Source organism: Equus quagga, chromosome 2, assembly GCF_021613505.1.
Source record: "Equus quagga isolate Etosha38 chromosome 2, UCLA_HA_Equagga_1.0, whole genome shotgun sequence".
Taxonomy (NCBI): Eukaryota; Metazoa; Chordata; class Mammalia; order Perissodactyla; family Equidae; genus Equus; species Equus quagga.
In genome coordinates, this window is record NC_060268.1 from 72,259,322 (window position 1) to 72,284,672 (window position 25,351).

The window sequence follows — 25,351 nt, forward strand, 5'->3', positions numbered from 1 at the left end:
GTTCCTGGATCATATGCCTTCCCCAGCCATGTGCAGGCACCTCATCAGGGCCAGCTCCCCAAAAGTTCAAGTCTGGGGGCTTTGGGCATTGGTGAGCCGTGATAACGTCATGACCTGGAACCACTCAAGGCCTGTTGTTTCTTTCTCTTGTCTCTGATTTCTCCATTGCCATGTGCTGGGTGCTTCCTTCCTTCTCGTCTTTGCATCCCCAGCATAGGGCATCATGTTATGAAAGTGTTCAGGACATGTTTGAAAGAACAGAATAAGTAGAGGACAAACAGATTTACATTAGGCATTTTTTTAAAGGCAGATAACAACTTTCAAGGTGGCATGTGATGCACATTGATGTCTGGAGGGGCTGCTACATTATACCCGGCAGCCTTCAGGTACCAGAGAGCCAGGTCCCTTCATTCAGGGTTTCATACCCCTCTCCTGAAGCTAGGAAGATCTTCCACAAAGATGGAAATAGAATTGTTTTTCTGGCTAAAAACAGAGCACAGAGCGGGGTTTAGGCATTCTGTGCGTCCAAGTTGAAGGCAGATACCAATAGTGATCCAGAAAGCAGTATAGGTACCTCTTCCCTGCCCCATCCTATGGCTGCAGGATGCCTGGCCTCAGCCTTCTCCTGGGGGAGTATTCTCCTGCTGTCTATGGATAGTGTTCTGGAGACACCAAAACATAGGCCATGTTCCTGGAGAGGTTTTCTTTTTTGTTTGAATTTGCTTTGGTTTTGTAACAGAATCTGAAATCAGTGTACATAAAAAATTTTAAGTTTATTACAGAATTAATGCATGCTCATTTCTGAAAATCCAGATTGAAGACAATTTAAAAAATTACTTGTATTCCTACTGCCCAAAGGTAACCACCATCAGCACATTGGCACCTGTCCTTGCAGTGTCATAGCTTTATTCACATAGCCGTGTACCTTCATAGAAGCTGGAAGCATCAGTCTCTGTTAGCTGGCTTTTGTAAATGGAGGTGATGTTACCTTCATTCAGAGTGGGAAGCAGGTCTGTGTCTTATCCCTCACATATAGACACATCCTTCTTTCTATAGCACAGTTTCCTCTAGGGTATCAGGTGCCTTAAAGAACTGCTGTGAGATTTAAATGAAATCACATTTGTGAATATATAGCTGAATCTGTGGCACACAGAAAAATTCATTGCACAGGAAACTATTATTGTCACTATTCTTGTCACTGTTCTTATATTTTTAGTCTTGAGTATAGTAATTTGTGCAGTAAGAGAATTAGCTGTTTAAACTCAGCCTAGAACTCACTAAGAAATTAAGGATGGTGAGAGTTTAGCCTGAAGGAGTCAACATGAAAGTACATTCTCCAGGCCAGCCCTGTGGTGTAGTGGTTAAGTTTGGCATGCTCAGCTTCGGCACTCAGGTTCGCCAGTTTGGATCCTACACCACTCATCATCCATGCTGTGGCAGTGACCCACAGACAAAATGGAGGAAGATTGGCACAGGTGTTATCTCAGGGCAAATCTTCCTCAGCAACAAAAAGAACATTCTCATGATCATTTTTTCTGTAACTTCTCTTTTTGTCGTCGTTTCAGACTGAGCTTCCCAGGTGATTCTGATGCACAGCCTAGGCTGAAAAGCTGTAGGGTTACTGAGTCCACACTGAGTGAGGGCCTTGAGCACCCTTGGTCTGATCTGTTCAGAAATCCCAGGTTAGGTTGAAAAACAGAGGTAGGAAAAGTGATCATACTTGGGGGAGAAGCAGTGATCTTGAGGGTTGGAGTAGGAGCCACGCAGGTGAGTGAGGGAGGGAAGGTTCTGTTCTGGCCAAGATAGTGCATCCAGGTTTGGTCTCAGAGCCATTTGGGATGAATCTCCAAGTGCTGATAGTCAGCTAGGAGGGCCGCTTTTGGAGTTCCTGGCATCTCATTCATGGAGGCCATGGTGATGCGATGAAGTGGTTGGCAGTGGTTAAGGTTATAAATTGTGAAGATGAACCAGGTTGCAGTTACCACACAGCTGATCATGGCTATTGCTGTGGTCTGTGATTTCTCGAGGGTGGGTTTGTTTAGACACCGCCAATCCTGAGGGGTGCTGTGCTGTCGCTGGCAACCTGCCAGACCTGTGCAGGTGAGCCAGGGCCTGGCCTCTTATGTTTAGAGCTTCCATCAGCAAAGCCATCCAGTTGGTATCCTGTGTGTAAGGCCCAAGTGGGTGAACATGTGGCATCAAGTGAGGGGAAAGGAGATGGAGGTGGGTCTTTGAGGTTCTCACAGGGTTTGGCTGCAGGAGGTGAGGAACGTGAGTTAATCCTGGAGGAGATGTCGTGGTGGAGGAAGAGGTGTGCATAGTCTGGAAGCTGTCACCCTTGCACAGGCATGTCCCATGGGTCATTTTTGCTTTTTTTGCTGGGGGCTCACAGAGGGACCAGGTTGTAGGGGTGACACCACATGGCTAAGTGCTGCTTGCTGTCTGTGGGCTGCACTCATAACAGCTCTCCAGGTCCTGCAACAATGTGCTGGTTGGACTCTCACCTGGTGACCAGGAGGGGAAGTCAAGGGGAATAGAGGGGCTAGCTGCCACAGGCTTGGTGTTGGTGTAGGCATCCCAGGCTGGTCACATGCTGGAGATGGCCACTGTGTGCTTTTGCTGTGGTAGCTGTTTCAGCTTTATGTCTTCTCCTCTCCAGGTCAAACGTTCGAGGAGTAAAGGAGGCCTGGCGGGCCCTGACGGGACCAAGTCTGTCTTTGGGCAGATGTGTGCAAAGATGAGCTCCTTCAGTCCTGATAGTCTTCTCCTCCCTCACCGTGTCTGGAAAGTCAAGTTTGTCGGTGAGAGCTGTGTGTACACTGAAGGGCCTGTGGTCTGAGGGTCCTGGGCAGTGGTGCAATGAGCAGTGCAGGGAGAGCTGGGTAGCCCATCCGGTGGCCTCCCACGGGGCTGTGTTGGGGTGACTGTGAGTTGCTGACTCTCCTTTCCCTCAAGGTGAATCTGTGGATGACTGTGGTGGTGGCTACAGCGAGTCCATAGCTGAGATCTGTGAAGAGCTGCAGAATGGACTCACCCCCCTTCTGATTGTGACACCCAACGGGAGGGACGAGTCGGGGGCCAACCGTGACTGCTACCTGTTCAGCCCGGCTGCTAGGGCGCCTGTGCACACCAACATGTTCCGCTTCCTCGGTGGGCCTTCTAGCATGGGCATGATGCTGTGGTTATGCGGCTGTGTGCATCCTCAGTTAGCTTAATGCCTACTCTGTCTTACGAGTGGTGGTAGATATTTTGAATATCTGCTTTTAGCTTTTGCAGTGTGTAGCTGCAGGGATGAGCACAGCTGGACTGTCAGCAGCTGTGTGCCAAGGACTGAAAGGTGCTTCGGCACTCAGGGGCTCTGAAAACTGTGTTTCTCCCTCTTAAATGTATCTGAAACTTGGGATCAGACCTGATGGAGTTTTGGTATTTGGCCGTTCCCTCCCTCCTATTTCATTAAAGGTCTGTGCCGTGCACTCCCGGCACTGCCTGCACATCTCCAGGCACAGTGCCACCTTCCTTGAGGAGCTCCAGCTGTTTGCTTTGCCGTCAAAGGAATGAAGATTGGCCTCTGTGTGTCTTACCACCTGTTGGTGGAAAGAGTAGAATAGTTAGAAACTTGGCCCATAGCAACAAAAAGAAACAATGAACTTAAAATAGGACAGATGTGTTAAGGATGGACCTAAGTATCCATGAATTTGGGTACTGTTGGTTTAGAAGGCACTTAGGCCCCAGCGTAGAGCTAGTCTCCACTGTGTTGTTGAATGAACTAGATGTTCTGTCATCAGTTTCAAGTATCTCCTGTCACTTGTGCCTTGAATGAGCAGGTGTGTTACTGGGCATTGCCATCCGGACTGGGAGTCCCCTGAGCCTCAACCTGGCTGAGCCTGTCTGGAAGCAGCTGGCTGGGATGAACCTTACAATCGCAGACCTCAGTGAGGTAACCGCAGGAGGGAAGGGATGGGGAAATGTGACATCCTGTGTGCCAGGTACAGAGCACAGTAGGGGTCCCGTGGGGTCTAGTTAAGAGGCACAGTCTGTCCCGAGGTCCTGCCTCACATGGGTGATCAGGCTGCTGGCCACAGACCACATTCCAGTAGCAAAGAAGGCATGTGGATATGAGGCCAGTTTGCTTCTAAAGCTTGATAGATCATCTGTTTTGTGTTGCTTGCAACTTGCACAGTCTTCTCAGATAAGAAAGCTCACCATTTTTCCTGTGGAGGTGCTGAACTTGCAGGCAGCTGGGCTGAGGCTCAGGCTCCTGGGGACGGTGAGACCTGGGTGGCCACCGTTAGCGCCCTCCCTGTGGCCGCTCTTCCCTAAGTGCTGTGACTGCAGGGCAGGATCTGTCTGTGACCAGTGGCTCTTGCTTTCAGTGGTTAATTTTAAGGACTTCTTGAATTACAGTTCCTTCCTTTCCTGAAGTACTTCCTCATTGCTGCTCTTTTATTTCCCAGCATGTGCAGCGCACTCACAGCCTTGCAGTACACCCAAGGCAGACCTAGGCCCCTCACCTAAGTGACCAGGGTGTGAGCTGAGGCCTGGGTTGCAGGAACAGACCTGACTAAACACATGGACTCCCTTTTCCCCCTTGGAAGGTTGATAAAGATTTTATCCCTGGGCTCATGTACATCCGTGACAACGAAGCCACCTCAGAAGAGTTTGAAGCCATGAGCCTGCCCTTCACAGTGCCAAGTGCAAGCGGCCAGGACATCCAGCTGAGCTCCAAGTACACGCACATCACCCTGGACAACCGCACAGAGTATGTCCGGCTGGCGATAAACTATAGGTGGGTGGTCATCTGTCCTCCGTTGTTTTGACTCAATGAACAGCAAAAATAGCAGAAAATGCTTTGCTTGGATGGTTGCAGTTTTTTAGAAGTATCATGTGTAGTAAAATGCTAATGGTCTTGGCTCCAACTAATGCTGATCTGTGGTCATCAAAACTTATTTTGTGATCAGGGTCAGAGAACTTGTTATTCTCACCTGAGATACCTGGCTCTGACTAGAATAGTGAGGTGAATAGAATTCTCCATTTGGGGGACAGTCCCAGCAGAGGTCACAGGGCCTATGTATGCCCCTCTGTGCTCTGTCACCTCTCCTGGGGCAGGGCTGTGTCTGGGCCATCTCCCTCCCCACTGCATGGCCCTCAGCCAGCATTCAGGTGCCATTGCTGCGTGGCAGGTCAGCACCACCACCCATAACTTCTGCTGCTCATCTCTGCCTCTGCCCAGTGTCCCAAGTCCACGTGGTATGGTCGTTGGGAGCCTCGTCCTCCAGAAGCACCTGGCTGGGTGTTGGGACAAAGCCACACATGTATAGTGGGCTTTGCTGGCTGGGCTCTGGTTGAAGGTGGTCCTGGCAGGCATCCTATGCTGTGCTGTCCCCTGTGTCTGTTTCTGCCTTGTGCCCCAACTCACCAGTCATGAGGGCCCTCAAGACAGCATCTGCTTCCAGAGAGTCCTTACTGTGGGTGTTGATGGGCCTGATTCTCTGAGTCTGCATGTCTCATTCTCGCTCATTCCTGGGAAGGAAGGAAATATGAAGAATTGTGTCTTGGAATGTGTAGAGATGCAGATAGTTTTTGAGATTATCTTCTATGTGCCAGTCAAGATGAACTCATTGTGAGAAGCTTTGTAATGCCGTGTCTATATAGCACCCACCTCGGTCATCTGTATGGTAAGGCTTGGTGTGAGCAGAACAAGATCTACCCCACCAAAGATAGAAATGCAAAGTGAGTTTTTTCTTTCAGACTCCATGAATTTGATGAGCAGGTGGCTGCCGTTCGGGAGGGGATGGCCCGAGTCGTGCCTGTCCCTCTTCTTTCTCTATTCACTGGATACGAACTGGAGACAATGGTATGCCAACCCCTGCAAGCCTCTGGCCTGGAACTGCTTTTTGCCTGAGGACCTATGAAATCAGTGCCACTAGTTAATCTCTCAGTTAAATCTTGGAAATCTGAGATATGCTTATATCTGTTGAATGAAATGAAAACATGCTTGGGAACCAAGTGTCCCCTGCCTCCCTCCCTCACAGCCCCTACCTCACACAAGGGTGGGCCACAGGGTTGAGGGCATGCAGGACCTGTCCTCCCACCTGTCTTCTCATGCCCCTTATACCCACTCTTCCCCAAACAGACCTTGGTAGAAAGAGTGATTGATTCTGTGCCACAGTGAAGAGTCTTAAGTGTCAGCCCACCCTGAAAGTGTGTCCCTCTGCAGGTGTGTGGCAGCCCAGATATCCCTCTGCATCTTTTGAAGTCAGTGGCAACATACAAAGGGATCGAGCCTTCTGCGTCCCTGATCCAGTGGTTCTGGGAGGTAATGGAGTCCTTCTCCAATACGGAGCGCTCCCTCTTCCTTCGCTTTGTGTGGGGCCGGACGAGGCTGCCCAGGACCATCGCTGACTTCCGGGGCAGAGACTTTGTCATCCAGGTGTGGCTCCTGCACGTCTTGTGGTGTCAGCTGAGGGGGCATGATCCTCGCACACAATCTTGCAGCAGATTGGAAAATGGGTCTCCTGTGTTATGTGGTTTTCCTTCTCCCTGGAAACAAAAATGAAAAACATCCAACTTCTTTGATTTGATAGCTCAAAATTTTATGACTACACGTTCTTGGGTACTGGTACCTACTTTTAAGAAATTTATCTGGCCACCACCAGAATATACTGCTCTTATGTCAGAATATTCTAGATTTTGAGCACACACATCATTTAAAGCATTTGTTTGATTCTCTGCTCAATTAGGTGAATCACTAAGTAAATGCTGCTTACTGAGAAAAATCAGAGTGAGAGCAAGAGTTTTGCTTTAAGTTCTAACTCTGTGGTCCAATGGTCAGAAACAGGCTGTGTCCTGCCAGCTCACTGAGGTGGAATGACCTGACCCCCTACTTCCCTCTCCTGAGACCCTCAGGTGTGATTTTCCTGGTAGCAATACAATGGTGGGGGTGGGAGGCTTCCTTGTTGGGGTGGAGTCTCCACTCTCCTCGCATGCTTGGAAGGGTGTAGGGATGGGCTCTTTCCCAAGTGCAGCCTGACCGTGTCTGTAGCCAGGGTTATAAAGGTAGCCACCTCTCAGGGAGATCTTTGAAAGCACATGTAGTTTTTTTTGTCAAAAGGTAGGTAATCCCTAGTTTTTGTCAACGATTCTTGCTGGCTTCCTAGTGTCTTAATCTGTAGTGGTTGAAAGTGGGCTGATGGATTCAAGGAGAGCTTCCCCATGTGGGGAATGCTGAGCCAGGCCCTGTACCCATGGGGCTGGGGTCCCACCTGTGTTGACCGAGGCTGGATGGAGCCATCTGACCCTCTCCTCGCACTGATTTGTAAAAAGTAATTGTCACAGTAACCAATTGCTGTTTTTCACTACGAGTCCTAGGAATTAATAAGCTGCTTCTTTTTATTTCTAAAATTGGCTAGATGATATGTTTTCTATTTTACTATTCTTAGCCAAAAATGTGATGATTTTTGTGAGAGTCAAGAGTCTAATGAACAGAATGAAATAGATTTTCAGTGTTTCCTTTCCTTGTACGTAGTCTGTGATATATTTTGCATCAACAGGTATTGGATAAATACAACCCTCCTGACCACTTCCTTCCTGAATCCTACACCTGCTTCTTTTTGCTGAAGTTGCCCAGGTATTCCTGTAAGCAGGTGCTGGAGGAGAAACTGAAATATGCCATCCACTTTTGCAAATCGATAGACACAGATGACTATGCTCGAATAGCCCTCACGGGAGAGCCAGCCGCCGATGACAGCAGTGACGACTCAGAGAACGAAGATGTGGATTCATTTGCTTCAGACTCTACGCAGGATTATTTAACAGGACACTGAGATGGAGAAGTGCCATCCGTCACAAGACACCATGGGACTGAGCAGGGAGGAGAGCGCTACAGCTTGGAGTGCGGGAGGTCTGGTGTGTCTGATGAGAGTACAGTCCTCTGGAAGTCTTGGGAGCGGGCAGAGAGACTGTGGCTGTTCGTGATTGGAATAATGAATGGAGTAATCATGGGGAATCAGCCTTGACTTGGGCACTATGTGGACACTGACAGTTATTTTTAAGACTTAAAAGGGTCTTCTCACCCATAATGCTGCATTACATGTAGGACTTCTCTGTTTACTAAAGTGTGTGAACATTTATATAAATACTGAACTGCAGCATCCCAAAAATGAATAAAAAGCCTTTTTACTTGTAGGTGCAATAGATTTTTTTTTCCTTTCTAGTGTTGTGCATTGTCTTGATTGTACATTGGAAATACTGTGTAACAGTTAAATCATATTATAAGTATTTCAATTAATTTTACTCTGAATTTGTTTATTAAAAGTTTTTGAAGATTAAATCATCAACATTACTTGAATGCATCCAGAGTTTATTTAAACCAAAACAAAACAAAAAGGTCATTGGTCTCCCTCTTCCCCCAGTGCACATTGTAGCATATACAATATGTAACTTGAATTGAGGCCTTTCTGTGAGCAGTGTCATAACTTCTGTCATGGAAAGGGTACTGTATATAATGTTTGTGTCATGTATATGCCTACATTTTAATTCCCTATAAATAAAATATCTGTCACAAAATTATAAGCTGAACTTTCTTATCTGGTCAGACTGTGGATGTGCTACAACCCCAAATAAATGTCTTTGATATAGCATTAGTTAAAGCCATTCCAGTCTAGAGTTTTTTGGTTACAAACACCAAACTCACTCCAGTGACAAAGGAGTGGTTATTAGGAGAATGGAGAGGTTTGAGGGGAACCTTCAGGGTCCCTTCCCCTGTCCTCCATCCCCATCTGTCTGGGCAGTCTTCGTTCCTGTCCCACTGGCCTGGCATCAGGGTGGTGTTTCTGATCCAGTGAGCCATGGGGTAGGATTTGAGCTCCTTGTTCTAGGGTCATGTGAATGGCAGGCTTTCTGCAAAGGGAAGGACTAAGAATAGGGTAGGAAAACTGGCTAACAGGTCTAGTGCCCTAGAACTTGAGGTAAACAGTACAGATGAAAGCAAAAATTAGATATTTCATGTTGGGAGACTGTTTCTTTATTCAGGGATACAATGTTTCACATTGGAAGATCCAAAGAGAGTTTTTTCTGGGAATTTACCCATGACCAAATTGGTGAATGCCTAGATTAGCCGTTTTTTCAACTTGGCTCAAAATTTCCATAAGCTGTGAGGTGTTTTACCCTCTTGTTGTCAGTCAGCTTTTGCTGCATAACAAACTACCCCCAAAGTCAGTGGCATAAAGAAGCAGCATTTCTTTCTCTCATAAGTTTGGGCTGGCTGGTCTTAGCTGAGTGGCTCTTGTCAACAGGTAAGGTAGGCTCTGCTTTGCACGCCTCTCTGACTACCCAGGGCAAGACAGCCAGTGAAAACAGGTGAGGTCCACTCTCAGAACTGCACTGTCGCCTCCACCCATGTTCTGCATGTGGCCAGCCCCAAAATCAGCGGGCTGGCAAATATATTCTGTTTCTGCAACAGTAGTTCTCAAAGTCGTCTTTGAAGACCCTTGGGGTTCCCAAATCCCTTTCACGGTGTCCATGAGGTCCTCCCTTTTCCAACTACCTATCTGCATGAGGCCAGATTTTCTTCATATCCTTCAGCCAAAACAATACATTGCGATATGTGGACTGCAGAAGCAGAAATGAGAATCCAGCTGTCTTCTCTTAATCCAGATAGTAAAGAGATTGATAGAATGTTAATGCCATTCTTCTCACTAAAGTTTTTTGTTTTGGAAAATAATTTTTCAAAAATAGTATGTTAATAAGTAATGGGTTTGTTGTTATTTTAAAGAGAATAAATATTTCAAAACTTTTCCATTTTATTTCCAATACGTTAACTATTGATAGATTAACCCGGATAAAAATTATTGAGGATCCCAAAGAACTTTTAAGAGGGAAAAATGGTCTTGAGACTAAAATTGCCACTCCAGAAGGAGGACTCACAAAGTCACAACCAGAGGTGTGGCCCAGGGAGGTGCCAATGTGGGACAACTGTGCCTTCCACCACGCCAGCTTGTCTCTACTGTTTTTGCACTGTTCACAAGCAATTGCCTAAGACATACCTGTTATGAGGACTTTTTTTTTTTTTAACTTCAGTAATACTGGAGGATTATCTATATCCTCTTATACTACTCCACTCATGCTCAAAAAAAAAGATAGGAGGGACTTTGATTTTCATAGTAACAGTTTCTTCATTTCTGCCCAAGACAAATCTCTAGGACAGTTATATGTCACCTTCAATTTAATTTTTTATTTTCATCCTATTTGTGAAGCCTAAAGTTATAGTTTATTTTGGCGGATTGAAATTTGTGCAGCAGAACCTATGGAAAGGCAAACTGGGAAAGACAGACTCATCCGTGCTAGGAATGGAACTCACCACACTGATAAAGCCTCCTTGATTTTATTGGCAGGTTCCACCAACATTTTGAATCATGGGTTAATCCTGTCTGAGGAAATTAGATGGTGTGATGTATCATGTTTTTCTACCAGTAGTGGATGTGCACTAATGATATGTATGAAGCTGCAATCTGCTTACATTTACAAGAACTTCATATGGTGCTGGACACCAGTGTTCACCCTTAGAGTTCCTGACAAATTCTTCCTGGTATTCTCAACAGAGACAGTCCCCAATATTGTCCCTCCAGGTCTTATAGCCTCCCGTCCCCCAGTGCTTGGTCAAGGGGTGGCTGGCCTTTCCTACTCCTCCCTGCATGCTCTCCCACAGCCACGAGGCTGTCACTTTGCGGTTTATCCATTGGTACACTCTGTCCTGAGCCCAAGGGCAAGCTCCAGTCCCGGGTCGGTGTCCTCTGCACGTTCCCCACTGGGACCAGGCGAGTGTGGAGCAGTGCAGGTGGATGCCGAGTGGGCGACCACTGCTTCACTCTTGATGTGGGACCTCAGAAGTGGCCACTAGGTCTGTGTTGTCACTGGACACTTGGCCCAAGTATGGCAGGTGCGCTTCTGGAAAACGTATCTCATCATCTACAAATGGCACCTGCCCCAGCGGCTGTTGGAGCAGGAGAGCATGTGGAAGCTGTATATGGCAGACGGGATCAACTATGAATAGTACTGCAGGTGGTTCATTTTCATCAGCATGGAATACTGCCTGGCTTGACGGTGACCACTGGCTTCTGAGATTGTTAAGTAGAAACCTCAGGGCTAACTAGAAATCTGGGGACACCAGAGAGAGCTTCCTAAGTCCATGCACGTGTGAACTGTCTTAACTTGCAAAACCAGCCAATCTTTCATTTGGGGGCAGTTGAAGAGAAGGCAGAAGTCTGAGGTATGACGTTCCTTTGGAAACGTCATGGTTCATTGTGAAATCCGCTTTGAGTTGCTCTGAATTAAGTTTGCGGTGCAGACCGGCTCTTGGAGCCCCAGAGCGGCTCCGGGGGCCCGGGCTTTCACACAGCGCAGTTCGTACTTGGCCGCGGCGCCGGGCTGGGCCCCTCCGCCCGGGTCCAGAGGGGGTGCTCTGTAGGGCAGGGTCTTCTCATTCTCCGTACAGCTTAGACATGAGCACCAACAACCTTGACTAAGCACCCATTGTTTCGCAAAGAGATTCTTGACAGCAAGGATCCCTGCGGGGGCGCGTCTCCTGCAAATCCCGGTGGGCGAGAGAACCTGGCCTGAGAAGGGCGCGAATCCCGGCGCCAGGGCTGCGGTGCCAGGCGGGCGGCCAGGCTCGTGCAGTCCCCAGGACTGCAGGGACAGGGCGCCGAGGCTCACCACTCCTGCCCCGTGTTAGCGCCGTGTCATTCCGACGGCGGGCTGCCCGCGGGGAGCTTCCGCCCCTTCCCGGGTCAGGAAGGGGGTCCAGACCGTGAGACTCAGCCCCTGAGACCTCCGCGCGGCAGCGCCAGGTTACCCCGCCTCGCCCGGGGGCAGCCCGGACGCTGCCCGGAAAGCACAGGACACGTCCGGCGAGGCCCTCCTCCTTGGCTGCGGGCTCCTCCGTCGGTCCTGACCCGTCTCTGCGGCGCGGCAACCTCGGCCCGCGGGCTCCTCCGCTTTGCAGGGAGAGGGTGTGGGAGGGACGAGAGCGCTCAGCCGCCCCTGCGGGGGCGCTTTGGCCTGTGGACCGCGCGCTCTGCTGCTGCGACGCGCGCCAAACACCCTAAACTCTGCCACCAGCTGACAGTCGTCCTTGGCCTCCTGCGCTTGCTCTGCTATCATGTCCTGGGGGCCACAGGCATTTGGCGTCACCGTTATCCCTGGGGATGTTCTTTGTGAGGAAATGCTGGGTCGCAGCCCAGCTCCATCAGCGCCCATGGAAGCAGGGGCTCCCCCGGGCCCTGGTCTCACCCGTCCTTTAGCCGGCTTGGATGGAAACAGCCCCTTGGAGGGACGACGGTTTCTCGAAGCAGTGACCCCTAGTCTCAGTCCGCACTACTGGGAAACCTGTAGCTGACACGTCGGGCCTAGCGCAGCCCGCAGGTGCAGGGATGCGCTGGGCTGTGTTCCAGCACTGGGACCAGGCCCCTTTTCTCTCCTGGGCTGGAGTGGGCTCGACCTAATGATGGCCTGAGTCTCAAGGACACGCTCCACCAGGGTGAGGGGTTTGAGGAGCATGCCCACCACAGGGAGCTCAGGCAGGTGGGTCCCACTCCAGCCACTTTTCAAAGGTGTTTTTTTTCCCCCATACACTATGGAGACTTTACCCTAAGGAATTCTGCCCAGTGAATTTTCCTCTAGCTCACTACATCTTTAAAAAAATAGACTTTATTTATTAGAGCAATTTTAGATTCACAGCAAGATGGAGCAGAAGATACAGAGATTTCCCAGATACCCCTTGCTCCCACACACACAGAGCCTCCCCCATTATCAATATCCCCCACCAGGATGGTACTTTTGTTACAATTGATGAACCTACACCGACTCATCATCATCACCCAAAGTCCACAGTTTACATTAGGGCTCACTCTTGGTGATGCACATTCTATGGGTTTGGGCAAATAGATGACGACGTCTATTCATCATTGTAGTATCACAACGAATAGTTTCACTGTGGTAAAAATCCTCTGTACTCTATCTTTTCATCCCTCCCTCCTGCACTCCCTTCCCACAACCCCGCCATCCCCCTCCGTGCAAGCAGCCTAACAAGGCCAAAAGCAGGTTGGTGGGAAGGCACCAACCAGCAAGGCCACATGTTCTCCCTCCCCTACCTAAGACCCCAAGTAAAAACCCCTACCTTTTTCTCTTCAAGGAGGTGGATTTGAGTTTTAGCTCCCATCTCCTCATCTGGCTGCCTTTTGATAATAAAAGCCCTTTTCCTTTCTATAAGCCTGGTGTTCCAGGTTTTTATTTTTTTATTTTTGGCCCCTCTTGTGTGGCAAGTAAAAGAATCTGTTTGTGTTCGGTGACAGAATTACACAGTATGTAGGCTTTTCAGACTGGCTTCTTTCACGTTAGCATGTCTTTAAGGTCCCTCCACATCTTTTCATGGCTTGATAGCTCATTTCTTTTTAGTGCTGAATCATATTCCATTGTCTGGATGTATCTCAGTCTATTTATCCATTCACCTACTGAAGAACATCTTGGTTGCTTTCAGGTTTTAGCAATTATGAATAAAGCTGCTATAAACATCCATGTACATGTTTTTGTGTGAACATGTTTTAAATTCCTTTGGGTAAATACCAAGGAGAAAAATTTCTGGGTGCTAAGGTAAGAGTATGTTTAGTTTTGTAAGGAACTGCCAAGTTTTCTTCCAAAGTGCCTGTACCATGTTGCGTTCCCACCAGCACTGAATGAGAGTTCCTATTGCTCCACAGATCATTATATTTTAAAATGACTTTAAAGTGTGTAATTTAAGTGTGTAATTCCTCCCATTGCTTGCATTGTGCTTTCATTGTTCAGTTGCTGCATCCTTGGCTAGGGTGCAATCTGTGATGATTTAAAACATGGCTCTAACATTCTCTGACATTCCTTCCATCAAGAACTGGGGGCTGTGTCCTTCCCCTTGAACCTGGCCTCTGTGACTGCTTGGTCAATGGAATATGGCAGAAGTGACACCTGCCCGTCCTGGGTTCAGTCCTCAAGGAACTGGCGGCTTCCACTTCCTATCTCTTGGGTCCCAGCCACCATGCTCTGAGGAAGTCCAAGAGTCAGGGCGCAGTCTATGTGGCAAGGCCAGCAGACCCACTCCAGAAGTGAGGGAGTGCACCTCCAGATGATTCCAGCCTCCACACTCAGGGCTCTTCCTGCCTTGTGCCACTATGACTGTCCTGGGGTGCAGATTAGCTGTTTCCACTGTGCCTTTCTGAATTCCAGACCCACAGTATCTAAGGGCATGATAAATGGGCACTATTTTTGTCACTAAACTTGAGGAGGGGGTTGTTACAGCAGTAGATAAAGGGACCCCATGTGAATCTGCATTTGATTTTTTCTCTTTCTCAGGTCACTCTCTGACCTTGGCCAAGAGGCAGAGGAAACTGGCCATGCGTAGTCTCTATGGTGTGTGTGTTTGTGTGTCTGTGTAATTTATGTGCCTGAGTGTGTGTGTCTATGGCTGCGTGTGTGTACAGTTTATGTGTCTCTGTGTGGGTCGTTTGTATTTCCTTGTGTTCCTTGCATGTTTGCGTGTCAGTGTGTGTGTGTCCATGCATGTGTATATCTGTATATGAATGTGTCTGTGTGTAGTTTGTGTTTGTGTTTATGTGTCTGTGTGAAGTCTGTGCATATCTGTGTGTACGTATGAGAGAGAGCACTTTGCACAAGTGTAACCTGGGCGACAGCCCTAGGCTGGAGGTGGAACCAGGCAATGAGAATAAGGGGAACCCTGGTCAGCTTTATCAGCTCTAGCAGAGAACTCTTAAAATGCAGAACCAGGCAAAAGTAAGCAGAATATTCACTCAGTTACGTTTCCTCAATTCTTGTTCATAGGGAAAAATGTGTTACAACACTTTGGCTACCTTCCATAAAGTAGAGCTTGAAATGGGCACAGCGAGCGGAGATTATCGTCCAGCTCTCGGAGAAGGCACTGAGATGGGTCTGGCCTTTCACCAAGAGCCTTGTCCCGGTTTCCTCACGGCTCTCTTCAGGCTTTGAGCGCGGAGGCGTCCTCCTCCGGGTCTCGCGGGATGCCCTGGGGGCGCGCCCGTAGTGACGTATGTGGGCGTGGCCAGGCGGGGAGAGCCTTTCTCCTGGTCCTGCCTGCCGCCTTGGGGGGCGTGCCCGCGGTGACGTCTGTGGGCGTGGCCAGCCCGAGCGCCGCGCCCCACCGGCCCTGCCTCGCGCACCCCAGCGCCCGAGAGTCTGCACACTGTCCTGACTGGAGGGTTGCGCTCCACTCACCGGTCAGAGCTCTCTGCTTGGGCCTTAGACTTCACTCTTGGCGAAAGTTCAAGTCTTCAGGTTAGTCGGGAGGGAGGAGTGAGGAGCTAACCTATTTTGGGGGCAGGTAGGGTTTTAACAAGCTTGTGCTGAACTGTTGCTTATAGAGCAAGGAGAATGTGCAAATACGTGTAAGACCGAGTGTCTGGTGTGAGCACCGGGCGCCCAGTGCCACACTGAGCGTTGTCTGGGTTTACTGGAGCGGCGCGCTGGGAGGCGGGTCCCAGGACAGGGCGGGTGGGCCGCGGGACTGGGGATTTGGAGGCGCTCACACGGAGAATGTTCTGCTTGAGCTGCAGCGCGGCATCTGCTCCCTGCCGCGCACACGTGAGCTGGTCAGGCGTTCTGCGGAATGGAATGCGCGGGGCGAAAACATTCAATCCCCAGAGCCCTGTTCCTCACTCTGTCACACACGGTGAATAAAGGATTTGAAGTTGCCAGCTCTTTCCGAGGACATGGACATTAGGCACAGGCGTCCCCAGGTGTGGACGTTCTTGGGTTTACAGACCCAGGCCTGCGCAGGGACGCAGGGTGCCCGGCACTCACGAGGAACAGGGTCTGGCTGCTTGTGAAGTTCCCCAGGGGATCCTCTGAGCAGGGACTTAGGGGATGTGACAACTCCGTAACGTGTAGTGATTCTGAGGGAAAGGAAACAGGAGGCCGTTAGCAGTGTGGGCAGCTGCTATCTCCTGAATACAAGGCAGTCCATTATAACCTCAACCACCTAGGAAGTGCTATCCTTGAGGTTTTCTTGTCTCTGGTGGGCATGTGGTCTGCTGTCCAGGCCCCTGGGGCAGGGCCTGTCTGCCTATGGGGGCTGGAGCTTGAATGCATCTGGTGATACCAACTGTCACATAATTGCTAATGAAGATTAAATCTTATTAGAAACAACAGAGGTGAAAGCTCTAGGTAAACTGTAAAGGATTGCATGAAAACTGCTTGTTATTGCAAATTTAATTTATAAACACTTGAGTGCACTTCACATCAGGTGCAAAGTGGCAGTGATCTAGGGACATAAATTCCTAAAGTTTTATTACACTAATGAAAAGCAAATCTTGATTCTGTTCTTGTTCTTTGAGTAGGTCTTTGGGGTTAGCTGAGGTCTGAGGACATCAGGAATTATGGGGGAGAGGGATGTCCTGGCTGCTGCTGGAGACCCAGCAGTGCTCACACCTGGAACACCTGGGAAAGGTTTTAAGCCTGTGGCCATGTGGTCAGATGTGCATTTTGGAAAGATCACTGTGGTTGGGAGCAGATTGGGGGCTTGAGAAAGCCACTCCTGAGTCCTGCCCACTAAGAGGTGGCTGCATGGCCAGGACAGAGGGCGCTTGACTGGGGAGGGGTTTGCAGGGAGAAGGCGGTTGTCAGGAGGGCTCCAGGTTTGTGGATGAATGCACCTGGATGGATGGTGGGATTAGTCACAGGATCCTGGGGAAGGGCCAGAAGTAGCCTCAGACATCTGCCAGGGCATTTGAGTACCTTTGAGACATCAGGGGAGACAAAAAGGCAGCTGGACACAGTGGTCTGGGCTGCAGAGGGGAGCCTGGGGGTCACTTGTCCATGGGTGAGATCGAGGTCTCTTGAGAGAGGGGAGAAGAGAAGGGCCTTTTAACTGAGCTGTGGGGAGGTGGGCCTGCAATGGAGACATGAGAGGCCAGAGGTGGGGAGGACAACCTAGAGACTGGAGGTTCAGAAGGAGGCGGCCTGTGGAGGAGGGAACCAGCCAGGGTGTGGCTCTGAGACTGTTCCAACTTCTCATATATTGGAAATACGAGAAGAGACCCCAGAGACCGAGTCTCTGGTTAGCACTTGGGGGAGCTTGCTGGTCTGACTTTTGTCATTGTTTCCAGTTGTCCTGCCTCGTGGGGTGTGTGGAGGCACTTCCCTGTGAGAGCAGGCTCTTCTGGGCCCATTGTCCATGTGCAGTTCTTCTTTTTTTATTTTTTTGCCAATGGATGTCCACTTGCTCCAGCGCCACTTGTTGAACAGGCTGACGTTCTTAGATTGAATTGCTTTTGCACCTTAGTCAAAATCCACTGGGCATATTTGTGTGGGTCTGTTTCTGGGTTCTTTGTTCTGTTCCATTGATCCATGTATGTTTTTCCCTGCCCACACCACACACTTGGTTACTGTAGCTATAGAGTAAGTCTTGCAATTGGGTAGATTGGTTCCTCCCATTTTAATTTCTTTCAAAACTGCTTTAGTTTTTCTAGGTTGTTTGCTTTTCCATATAAATTTTAGAATAATCTTGTTTATATCTACAAAAGTTCTTGGTGGAATTTTGATAGGCATTGCATTAAACCTGTATATCAATTTGGGGAGACTCAATATCTTGACTATGTTGTCTTCCAATCCATGAATACAATTTCTCTCTCTACTTACTTAGATCTTCTTTGGTTTCTTTCATCAGCTTTGTGTAGTTTCCAGCATATGAATGTATACCTACATATGCAGTAATACAGCATATTAGATGTATACCTAATTATTTAGTTTTTTAGAAAATATAAATGATACTGTATTTTTAATTTGGATGTCAGCACATTCATTGGTAGTATATAGAACTATTAGAGATTTAAAAATATTAATCTTGTATTCTATAACCTTGCTGAACTTTTTAGTTCCATGAGTTCTAGAATTTTTTTGTAGATTACTTGGAATTTTTCACATAGAAAGTCATACCATCTGCAAATTGGAACAGTTTTACCTCTTCCTTTCTGTTCTGTATGCTTTTGTTTCCTTTTCCTGCCCTATTGCACTGGTTAGAACTTCTAGAACTATATTTAATAGGAGTGGTGAGAGTGGACATCCTTGGCTTGTTCCTGATCTTAGCAGGAAAGCTTCAGGTTTCTCATCAAGTATGATGTTAGCTATAGATTTTTGTAGCTATTCTTTATCAGGTTGAGGAAGTTCTATATTCCTGTTTTTCTTGAGTTTTTATCATGAATGGGTGTTTAATTTTGTCAGATGCTTTTTCTGCATCAATTAATATGATCATGTGATATTTCTGCTTTAGCCTGTTAATATGATAGATTATATTGATTGATGTTTTTATTAGCTTTATTGAGATAATTAAGATACCATACAATTCACCCATTTGTGGAGTATGTTTCACTGGTTTTTAGTATATTTACTGAATTGTGTGCCCATCCCCTAAATTAATTTTAGAATATTTCCACCAACCAAAAATGAAACCGCATACACTTCAGCAGTGCCTGCTTATTTCCCTCAGACCATGCCTTCTTCCCTCCACCCTAGACAACCAGTATTCTACTTTTTGTCTCTATAGATTTACCTCTTTTGAAGATTTCATATATAAATGGAATCAAGCAATATTTGCTCTTTTGCGATTGGCTACTTTCACTTAATCTTTTCAAAGTTCATCCATGTTGTAGCATATATCAGTACACTATTACTTTTTTATTGTGTTAAAATATTTCATTATTTGGGTATATCTCATTTTATCAATTAATCAGTGATGGACATTTGGATTGTTTCCACTTTTTTATTATTGTGAATAATGCTTTAATGAATATTGATGTACGAGTTTTTGTGTGGACATGTATTTCCATTTCTCTTGGGTATATACCTAGAAGTGGAATTACTAGTTCATATGGTAACTCTACCTTTAACACTGATTAATTTGTGAATGCTGAACCAGCCTTGCATCCCTAGAATAAACTTTATTTGGGCATGGTAATAATTCTTCTTTATATATTGCTGAATTTCCTTTATTAATATTTTGTTATGGACTTTTGCATCATATTCATCAAGATATTGTTTTGTAGTTTTCTTTTTTTGTATTGTCTCTATCTGATTTTGGTGTCAGGGTAATACTGGCCTCATAAAATTAATTGGGAAAGGTATCTTCTATTTTCTGGAAGAGACTGGGTAGAGTTGGTGTTAATTCTTCTTTAAATGTTTGGTAGAATTTTCCAGTGAAACAGTCTGGGCCTGGAGATTTCCTTTTTTGGGAACTTAAAAATTCAAATTAAATTTTCTGAGTAGTTACAGGGCTATTCAAACTGTCTACTTTATATTGGGTGAGTTGCATTAATTTGTGCTTTTTGAGGAGTGGTTCCTTTTCATCTAAGTCGTCAAATTTTTGTGTGTAGAGTTGTTCCATTACTATTCTTTTAATGTCTTCAGGGTCTGTAGCGATGTTCCCTGTTTCATTCCTGATACTGGGAATTTGTATTCTCCGTTTTTTTCTTTGTCAGTCATACTAGAGGTTTGTTAATTCTATTGATGTTTTCAAAAAACCAGCTTTTTGTTTCATTGATTTTCTTTGTTTTTTTTTTTTGTTGTCTATTTCATTGAAGTTTCCTCTTATGTTTGTTATATTCTTATTTCTGCTTGCTTTAGGTTTATTTTGGTCTTTTTCTCTAGATTATTCAGATGAAAGCTTAAATTATTTATTTGAGACTTTTGTCCTTTCTAATGTGAGCATTTTAGTGCTATAAATTTCCCTCTCATGACAGCTTTAGCTGTGTTCTCTAAATTTTTATATGTTGTATTATCATTTTTACTCAGTTTGATATAATTTTGATTTCCCTTGAGACTTCCTCTTTGACTCCTAGATTATTTAGAAGTGTATTGTTTAATTTCCAAGAGTGTAGATATTCTGCCTGTCTTCCTGTTATTAATCCTTAATTTGATTCCATTGTGTCGGTAGAACACACTGTGTATGATTTCAGTTCTTTCAAATTTGTTGAGATTTGCCTTATGGCCCAAGGTGTGGTCTATCTTGGTATATATTCTGTAGGCACTTATAAAGAATGTTCTGATGTTGTTGGGTGGAGTGTTCCATAAATATCAATTAGATTCTCTTGGTTGTTGGTGTTGTTCATTTCTTCTATATCAGTGCTTATTTTCTATCTAGTTGTCCTGTCAATTGCTGAGAGGGAAATGTTGAAGTCTCCAACTATAGAACTCAACATGTCTCTTTCTCCTTTCAGTTTTATTAGTTTTTGCATCACATGTTTTCCAATTGTGTTGTTAGGTGCATTCACACTTAAGATTTCTATATCTTCTTGGCAAATTGACCCTTTTATCACTATATGATGTCTCTCTTTGTCCCTAGTAATTCTCTTTGCTCTGAAGTATATAGTATCTTCTAGCAATACAGCCACGTGTGCTTTCTTTGTATTAATGCTTGAATAATACATCCTTTTACTTTTAAGCCTACCTATATTATTGTTTTTGAAGTGAGTTTCTTCTAGACTGCACATAGTTGAGTAATGTTTTTGAATCCACTCTGCTAATCTTTGGGGTTTTTTTCTTTCTTTAAGGAAGATTAGCCCTGAGCTAACTGCTGCCAATCCTCCTCTTTTTGCTGAGGAAGACTGGCCCTGAGCTAACATCCATGCCCATCTTCATCTACTTTTTTATATGTGGGATGCCTACCACAGCATGGTGTGCCAAGTGGTGCTGTGTCCGCACCCGGGATCTGAACTGGTGAACCCCAGGCTGCTGAAGCGGAACATGCGAATTTAACTGCTGTGCCAGTGGGCCGGCCCCCTAATCTCTGTTTTTTAATTGTTGTATTCAGACCATTTCTATTCAATGCAATTTTGATATGTTATGGCTGTGGGGTAGTTGAACATATTTTACAATTCCATTTTGATTTATCTATAGTATTTTTGAGTGTTTCTCTTTTATAACTTTTTAAAGTGGTTGCTCTAGACATTGTTATATATACATTACTTGTCACAGTACTGGTGTCATCATTTTATCAGTTTGAGTAAAATCTACCTCCCTCTACATCCTTTTATCTGTCCTATTTGTGATAAGATTGTCTTAAATGGTTCCTTTACATGTGTTGATAATCACATCAGAGAGTGTTATAATTTTTGCTTCAAACATCAAACATAACTTAAAAAATTCAAGAGGAGAGGGAAAAATGTATTGTGTTTACCCATACTTTTCTTGTTTCCATTGTTCTTTTTACCTTCTTGATGCTCCCAAATTCTTTCTTTTATCTTTTCCTTTCTGTTTAGAGAATGTTCTTTAGCCATTCTTTTAGGTTAGGTCTGCTGGCAACAAATTATCTCAGTTTTCTTTCATCTAAGAAGGTCAGGATTTCCCTTTCATTCCTGAAAGATTCATTCTTCACTAGATAGAGAATTCTAGGTTGACAGTTCTTTTCTTTCATTTCTTGAAAAATATTGTGCCACTTCTGGCCTCCATGGTTTCTTTTTTAGAATTGGTTTTTTCCTAGAGGTACATTGTCATTTCTCTCTTACTGGTTTCAAGTCTTTAGTTTTAAAAAGTTTAACAATGATATGTCTTGGTGTGGGTTTCTTTAGATTTATCGTCTTTTGGATTCACTTAGCTTCTCCATTTTGCCAATTTTGGGAAGTTTTCAGCTGTTGTTTCTTCAAATACTTTTTTAGCTACATAGTACTTCTCTTCTCCTTCTGAGAATCTGATTACTTGAATGTTAGATCTTCTTTTATAGTCTCACATGTCTCTGAGGGTCTGTTAATTTTTTTTCTCTGTTATTCAGATTGCGTAATTTCTATTGTTCTATCTTCATCAATTCTTTTCGTTTTGCTATTGAGCCCATCTATTGAGTTTTTGATTTTGCTATTGTGTTTTTCAGTTCCATTTGGCTCTTCTTTGCTGAGGCTTCCTATTTATTTGTTGAGACTTTTATTTTTTTCATTTGTTTCAAGTGTGTCTGTTCTTGCTTGTTGAAGAATTTTTGTTTTGACCGCCTTAGAAATCTTTGTCAGATAATTCTAACATCTTTGTCATCTCAGTGTTGTCATCTATTTTCTTTCAAGTTGAGATTTTCCTGGTTATCACTGTGACAGGTGATTTTTGGTTGAAACCTGCCTATACTGAGAAAAATTTAAATTATTAGTATGAATTTTATTGCTCATTTTATATTCTGCAACGTCCGTTTAAAATGCAGATATGAGAATGTTTAATTTCTATGTGGAATTGCATAAAACTAACTCAGATGTTTTTATTTCACTTTATGATACAATCATATTCTACCAACACTCTCTGCCTTCTGCTTACTGATGAGTAAGTCATCATTTTCAACACAACTGATGGGTTAAAGTAGGGAAATCATAATAGTGAGGAAGTAGTAAGACTTTATTGCTCATTTGGGTTTCTTCAAATGCCATTGCCTTTCTGTATTTGGAGTAAATTCTGGTTTCACCAGAAAGTGTGGCTTCTTGGGCTCTCAGTGCTCCCACTTAGTCAGCTGTACCCATAACACACTTACCTTGTACTTGCTTTGAACTTGTATACATCCTAGGTTCTCCAGAATTTGTGATCCTGGGGCATTTACAGCCTCTCTGTGGATTGGGTGACAAGGAGTGGTGGACCCACAAATTTTACTCACTCCACCCACAAGCGTGGGCAGTGTTCTCAATGCTGCAAATCCTACCTAATCCTACCTAAATCAAGCAAGGCTCACAGTAATTCTTGGCTTCACAGCAACCCTTGATAACAAACCAGGCTGCTGCAAATTAAAGTTGTGGGATGCTGCCAAAGATAAAAAATAAAATGTGATGGTTTAAAATGAAATCCAAAAATTAGGACACCATAACCTTATAAGTATAGTATTTTTTCTCATTTTTATAATAGATATTATTGTTTTCTTGTTACAAAAGTATTAATTTGCTAGAAGCAAAAATCGTTAAAATCATAGCATAGACAGAGACAAAGGGGAAAGCCCCAATCATCTGTATCTCCACCCTCTGGAGGTAGCCATGTTTTGGAGTCTGTTTCTTTTTGTTTTTCTGTTCTGTGCATACAATACATACTTATTTAGTTCAAGAAGAATATCCTAATATATCAATTTTTTCCCCATATCCTTAACATTTACCAATATCAGTCAATATTCTTTTAGAGCATTTTTCTGATTTCATAGTATTTCATGCTATGCACATATCACAACTTTCTTAACTAATACTCTGTTGTTGAATACTTAGGTCATGACTAGTATGAAATGTGCTAGAATATTCATCCTTGGAGGTGAGCATACTTTGTTTCCTGTATGATATTAGAATGTTGGAACACTGGAAGGGCCTAGTTATAAGAGGCCTTTCTATGGTACCATTCAGTAGTATGAACTCCCCAGGGTGCAAATGATATTCCCAGTTTGCTTTCAATCAATGGTGGTTTATTTTTGGCTGACTCTAGTGAGAAGAGTGGAAACAGACCATGCATCTAGAGAGCAAAGATGGCGGGCTGACCTCCGGCACACTGGAAATGGAACTACATCAGACTTCTGCTCCCACCTGTGCTGGCCTGGGAGGGCCAGGGCTGGTGAGACACACCATGAGCAACTGCAGGCCACAGCCGGGAGTCAGCAGGGCAGACCCCCCAAGCCCCTGCTCCAGCAGGGCAGCCAGGTGGAGCCACTGGGCTCCTGTGGATCAGGAACTTGGCCCATTCCTCACAGAGGGGAGGTGAGTTTAAAATAGTTTTATCTTGTAAATGTGGAATTCACAAGTATTGGATTTCCATGAGCATAGTTCCCCCACATTTTTGGTGGAAAAAATTTCCAAAAATTTTTCCAGAATCTTTCCAGCATTAGATCACTTTCCTGGCCTGTTTTGAATAAATGCTATTTCTAAAATGTGGCTAACATAACTCGAAAAGATAATAAAAATATAAAAGAGAGGTTTTAGCATAAAGACTTAGCATTTACTATATTATTTAAGGCATTAGAAGTATTACATGGGGCTGGCCTGGTGGTGCAGCGGTTGAGTTCCCCTGTTCTGCTTTGGCAGCCGGGGGTTTGCTGGTTCGGATCTTGGGTGCAGACCTGCGCATTGCTTGTCAGGCCATGCTGTAGTAGACATCCCCGATATAAAGTAGAGGAAGATGGGCACGGATGCTAGCTCAGGGCCAGGCAGCCTCAGCAAAAAAAAGAGGAGGACTGGTGGCAGATGTTAGCTCAGGGCTAATCTTCCTCAAAAAAAAAAAGAAGAGAAAAGTATTACATGATTTTTAAAAGCATATATATGTATCTTAAAACATATTTAATTCCTATAAATATGTCGTAAATCAATTGAGTATTGTTTTTCACGTCAGAGAACTCTGGATTTACATAAAAATGAAAACCTTTTGATAAACTCTTAAATATTTACCTATGTAAAAATAATAAATAGACATAAAAGTAGCATCCTGTGAGTGAGTGTCTATGCATGTCCATGTAGGAACATTTCGATACTCTGAAGATCTGGGTGCCCTCATCCCCGCAGCTGGTAAGTCCTGCTCTGTGCAGTTGTTCAGTCAGAAGCCTGATTTGCTCAGTACTGACAGTCTATCATTGTAAAACACAGAGTATCTCAGAAATGCACACAGTGTGGCAGATGATGCCGCCACTTGCTATGACCCTATCTCCTCCTCTTCTCTAAGGTAAGACTTATCCTGATTTGCTATCCATCTCACCAATGCACATGTTCATACTTTTACTGCGTGTTTATGTATCACTAAATAGTATATGCTCTTGTTTTGCAAATGGTGAAACTTTGACTTGCTCTTTTTGTCCATGTTTTTCAGATTTATCTATGTGGGTGCCTATAGTTATTATTAATGCATTTTGACTGCCTGCATAAAATGTCAGTATATGAATATGCCATAATTTATGTATTTTCTCCTGTCAGTGGCTATTCAGTTTCTCCTTTCAGTATTTTGCTATTAAAAATGGCCCACAACAAACTTTCTCATATGGGCTTTCTAGGGTACAAGTAGGGGGTTCTTTGGAGTATGTCTCTACTTGAGAATGGAATTGTTGGTTCATGAAATATGTGCACCCTGGAATTTACTAGATGCTACAGATTGGTAATTGTATCTATTTACCATCCCACTAGCAGGGGAGGGTTTCAGCACCTTCCCAACATTTAGTACTGGGGACTTCAACCTGGGAAGATGTGATGCACATGGTATGTTGTGTCACGATTGTCCTGATTTGCATTCCCTTGTTGACCAGCAGAGCTGACCTTCCCACATGTCTGTTAGACGTTTGGGTTTGTTTTTTGTAGTGTGCCATCTCATACCTTTTGCTCAT

The 25,351-nt window shown here is 45.0% G+C and overlaps 2 protein-coding genes across 13 annotated transcripts in view; both read left to right on the top strand.

Annotated features, from left to right (window-relative positions):
* HERC2 (HECT and RLD domain containing E3 ubiquitin protein ligase 2) overlaps positions 1 to 8,565 on the top strand; it is a 270,577-nt gene extending 262,012 nt beyond the window's left edge. For 6 of the 7 annotated variants that reach the window (XM_046653926.1, XM_046653929.1, XM_046653931.1 and 3 more), the window contains 7 exons: positions 2,660 to 2,801; positions 2,956 to 3,150; positions 3,825 to 3,937; positions 4,596 to 4,786; positions 5,749 to 5,854; positions 6,218 to 6,430; positions 7,551 to 8,565. In XM_046653926.1, coding sequence (XP_046509882.1) covers positions 2,660 to 2,801; positions 2,956 to 3,150; positions 3,825 to 3,937; positions 4,596 to 4,786; positions 5,749 to 5,854; positions 6,218 to 6,430; positions 7,551 to 7,823 — 1,233 coding nt within the window. In that variant the 3' untranslated portion in view covers positions 7,824 to 8,565. The remainder of the gene's footprint in view (positions 1 to 2,659; positions 2,802 to 2,955; positions 3,151 to 3,824; positions 3,938 to 4,595; positions 4,787 to 5,748; positions 5,855 to 6,217; positions 6,431 to 7,550) is intronic. The other variant, XM_046653932.1, reaches the window with a different exon arrangement.
* Positions 8,566 to 15,196: 6,631 nt separating this feature from the next.
* The window catches only part of OCA2 (OCA2 melanosomal transmembrane protein), a 358,682-nt gene continuing 348,527 nt past the window's right edge, over positions 15,197 to 25,351 (top strand). For 4 of the 6 annotated variants that reach the window (XR_006887681.1, XR_006887683.1, XM_046655122.1 and 1 more), the window contains exons 1-2: positions 15,197 to 15,336; positions 23,476 to 23,744. Coding sequence is in view for 2 of the 6 variants with exons in the window: in XM_046655122.1 (XP_046511078.1) it covers positions 23,497 to 23,744 (248 nt within the window). In the remaining 4 variants the exon portion in view is untranslated. Of the gene's footprint in view, positions 15,337 to 23,475; positions 23,745 to 24,497; positions 24,546 to 25,351 lie in introns of those variants that run through there. The other 2 variants (XM_046655124.1, XM_046655125.1) reach the window with 2 other exon arrangements.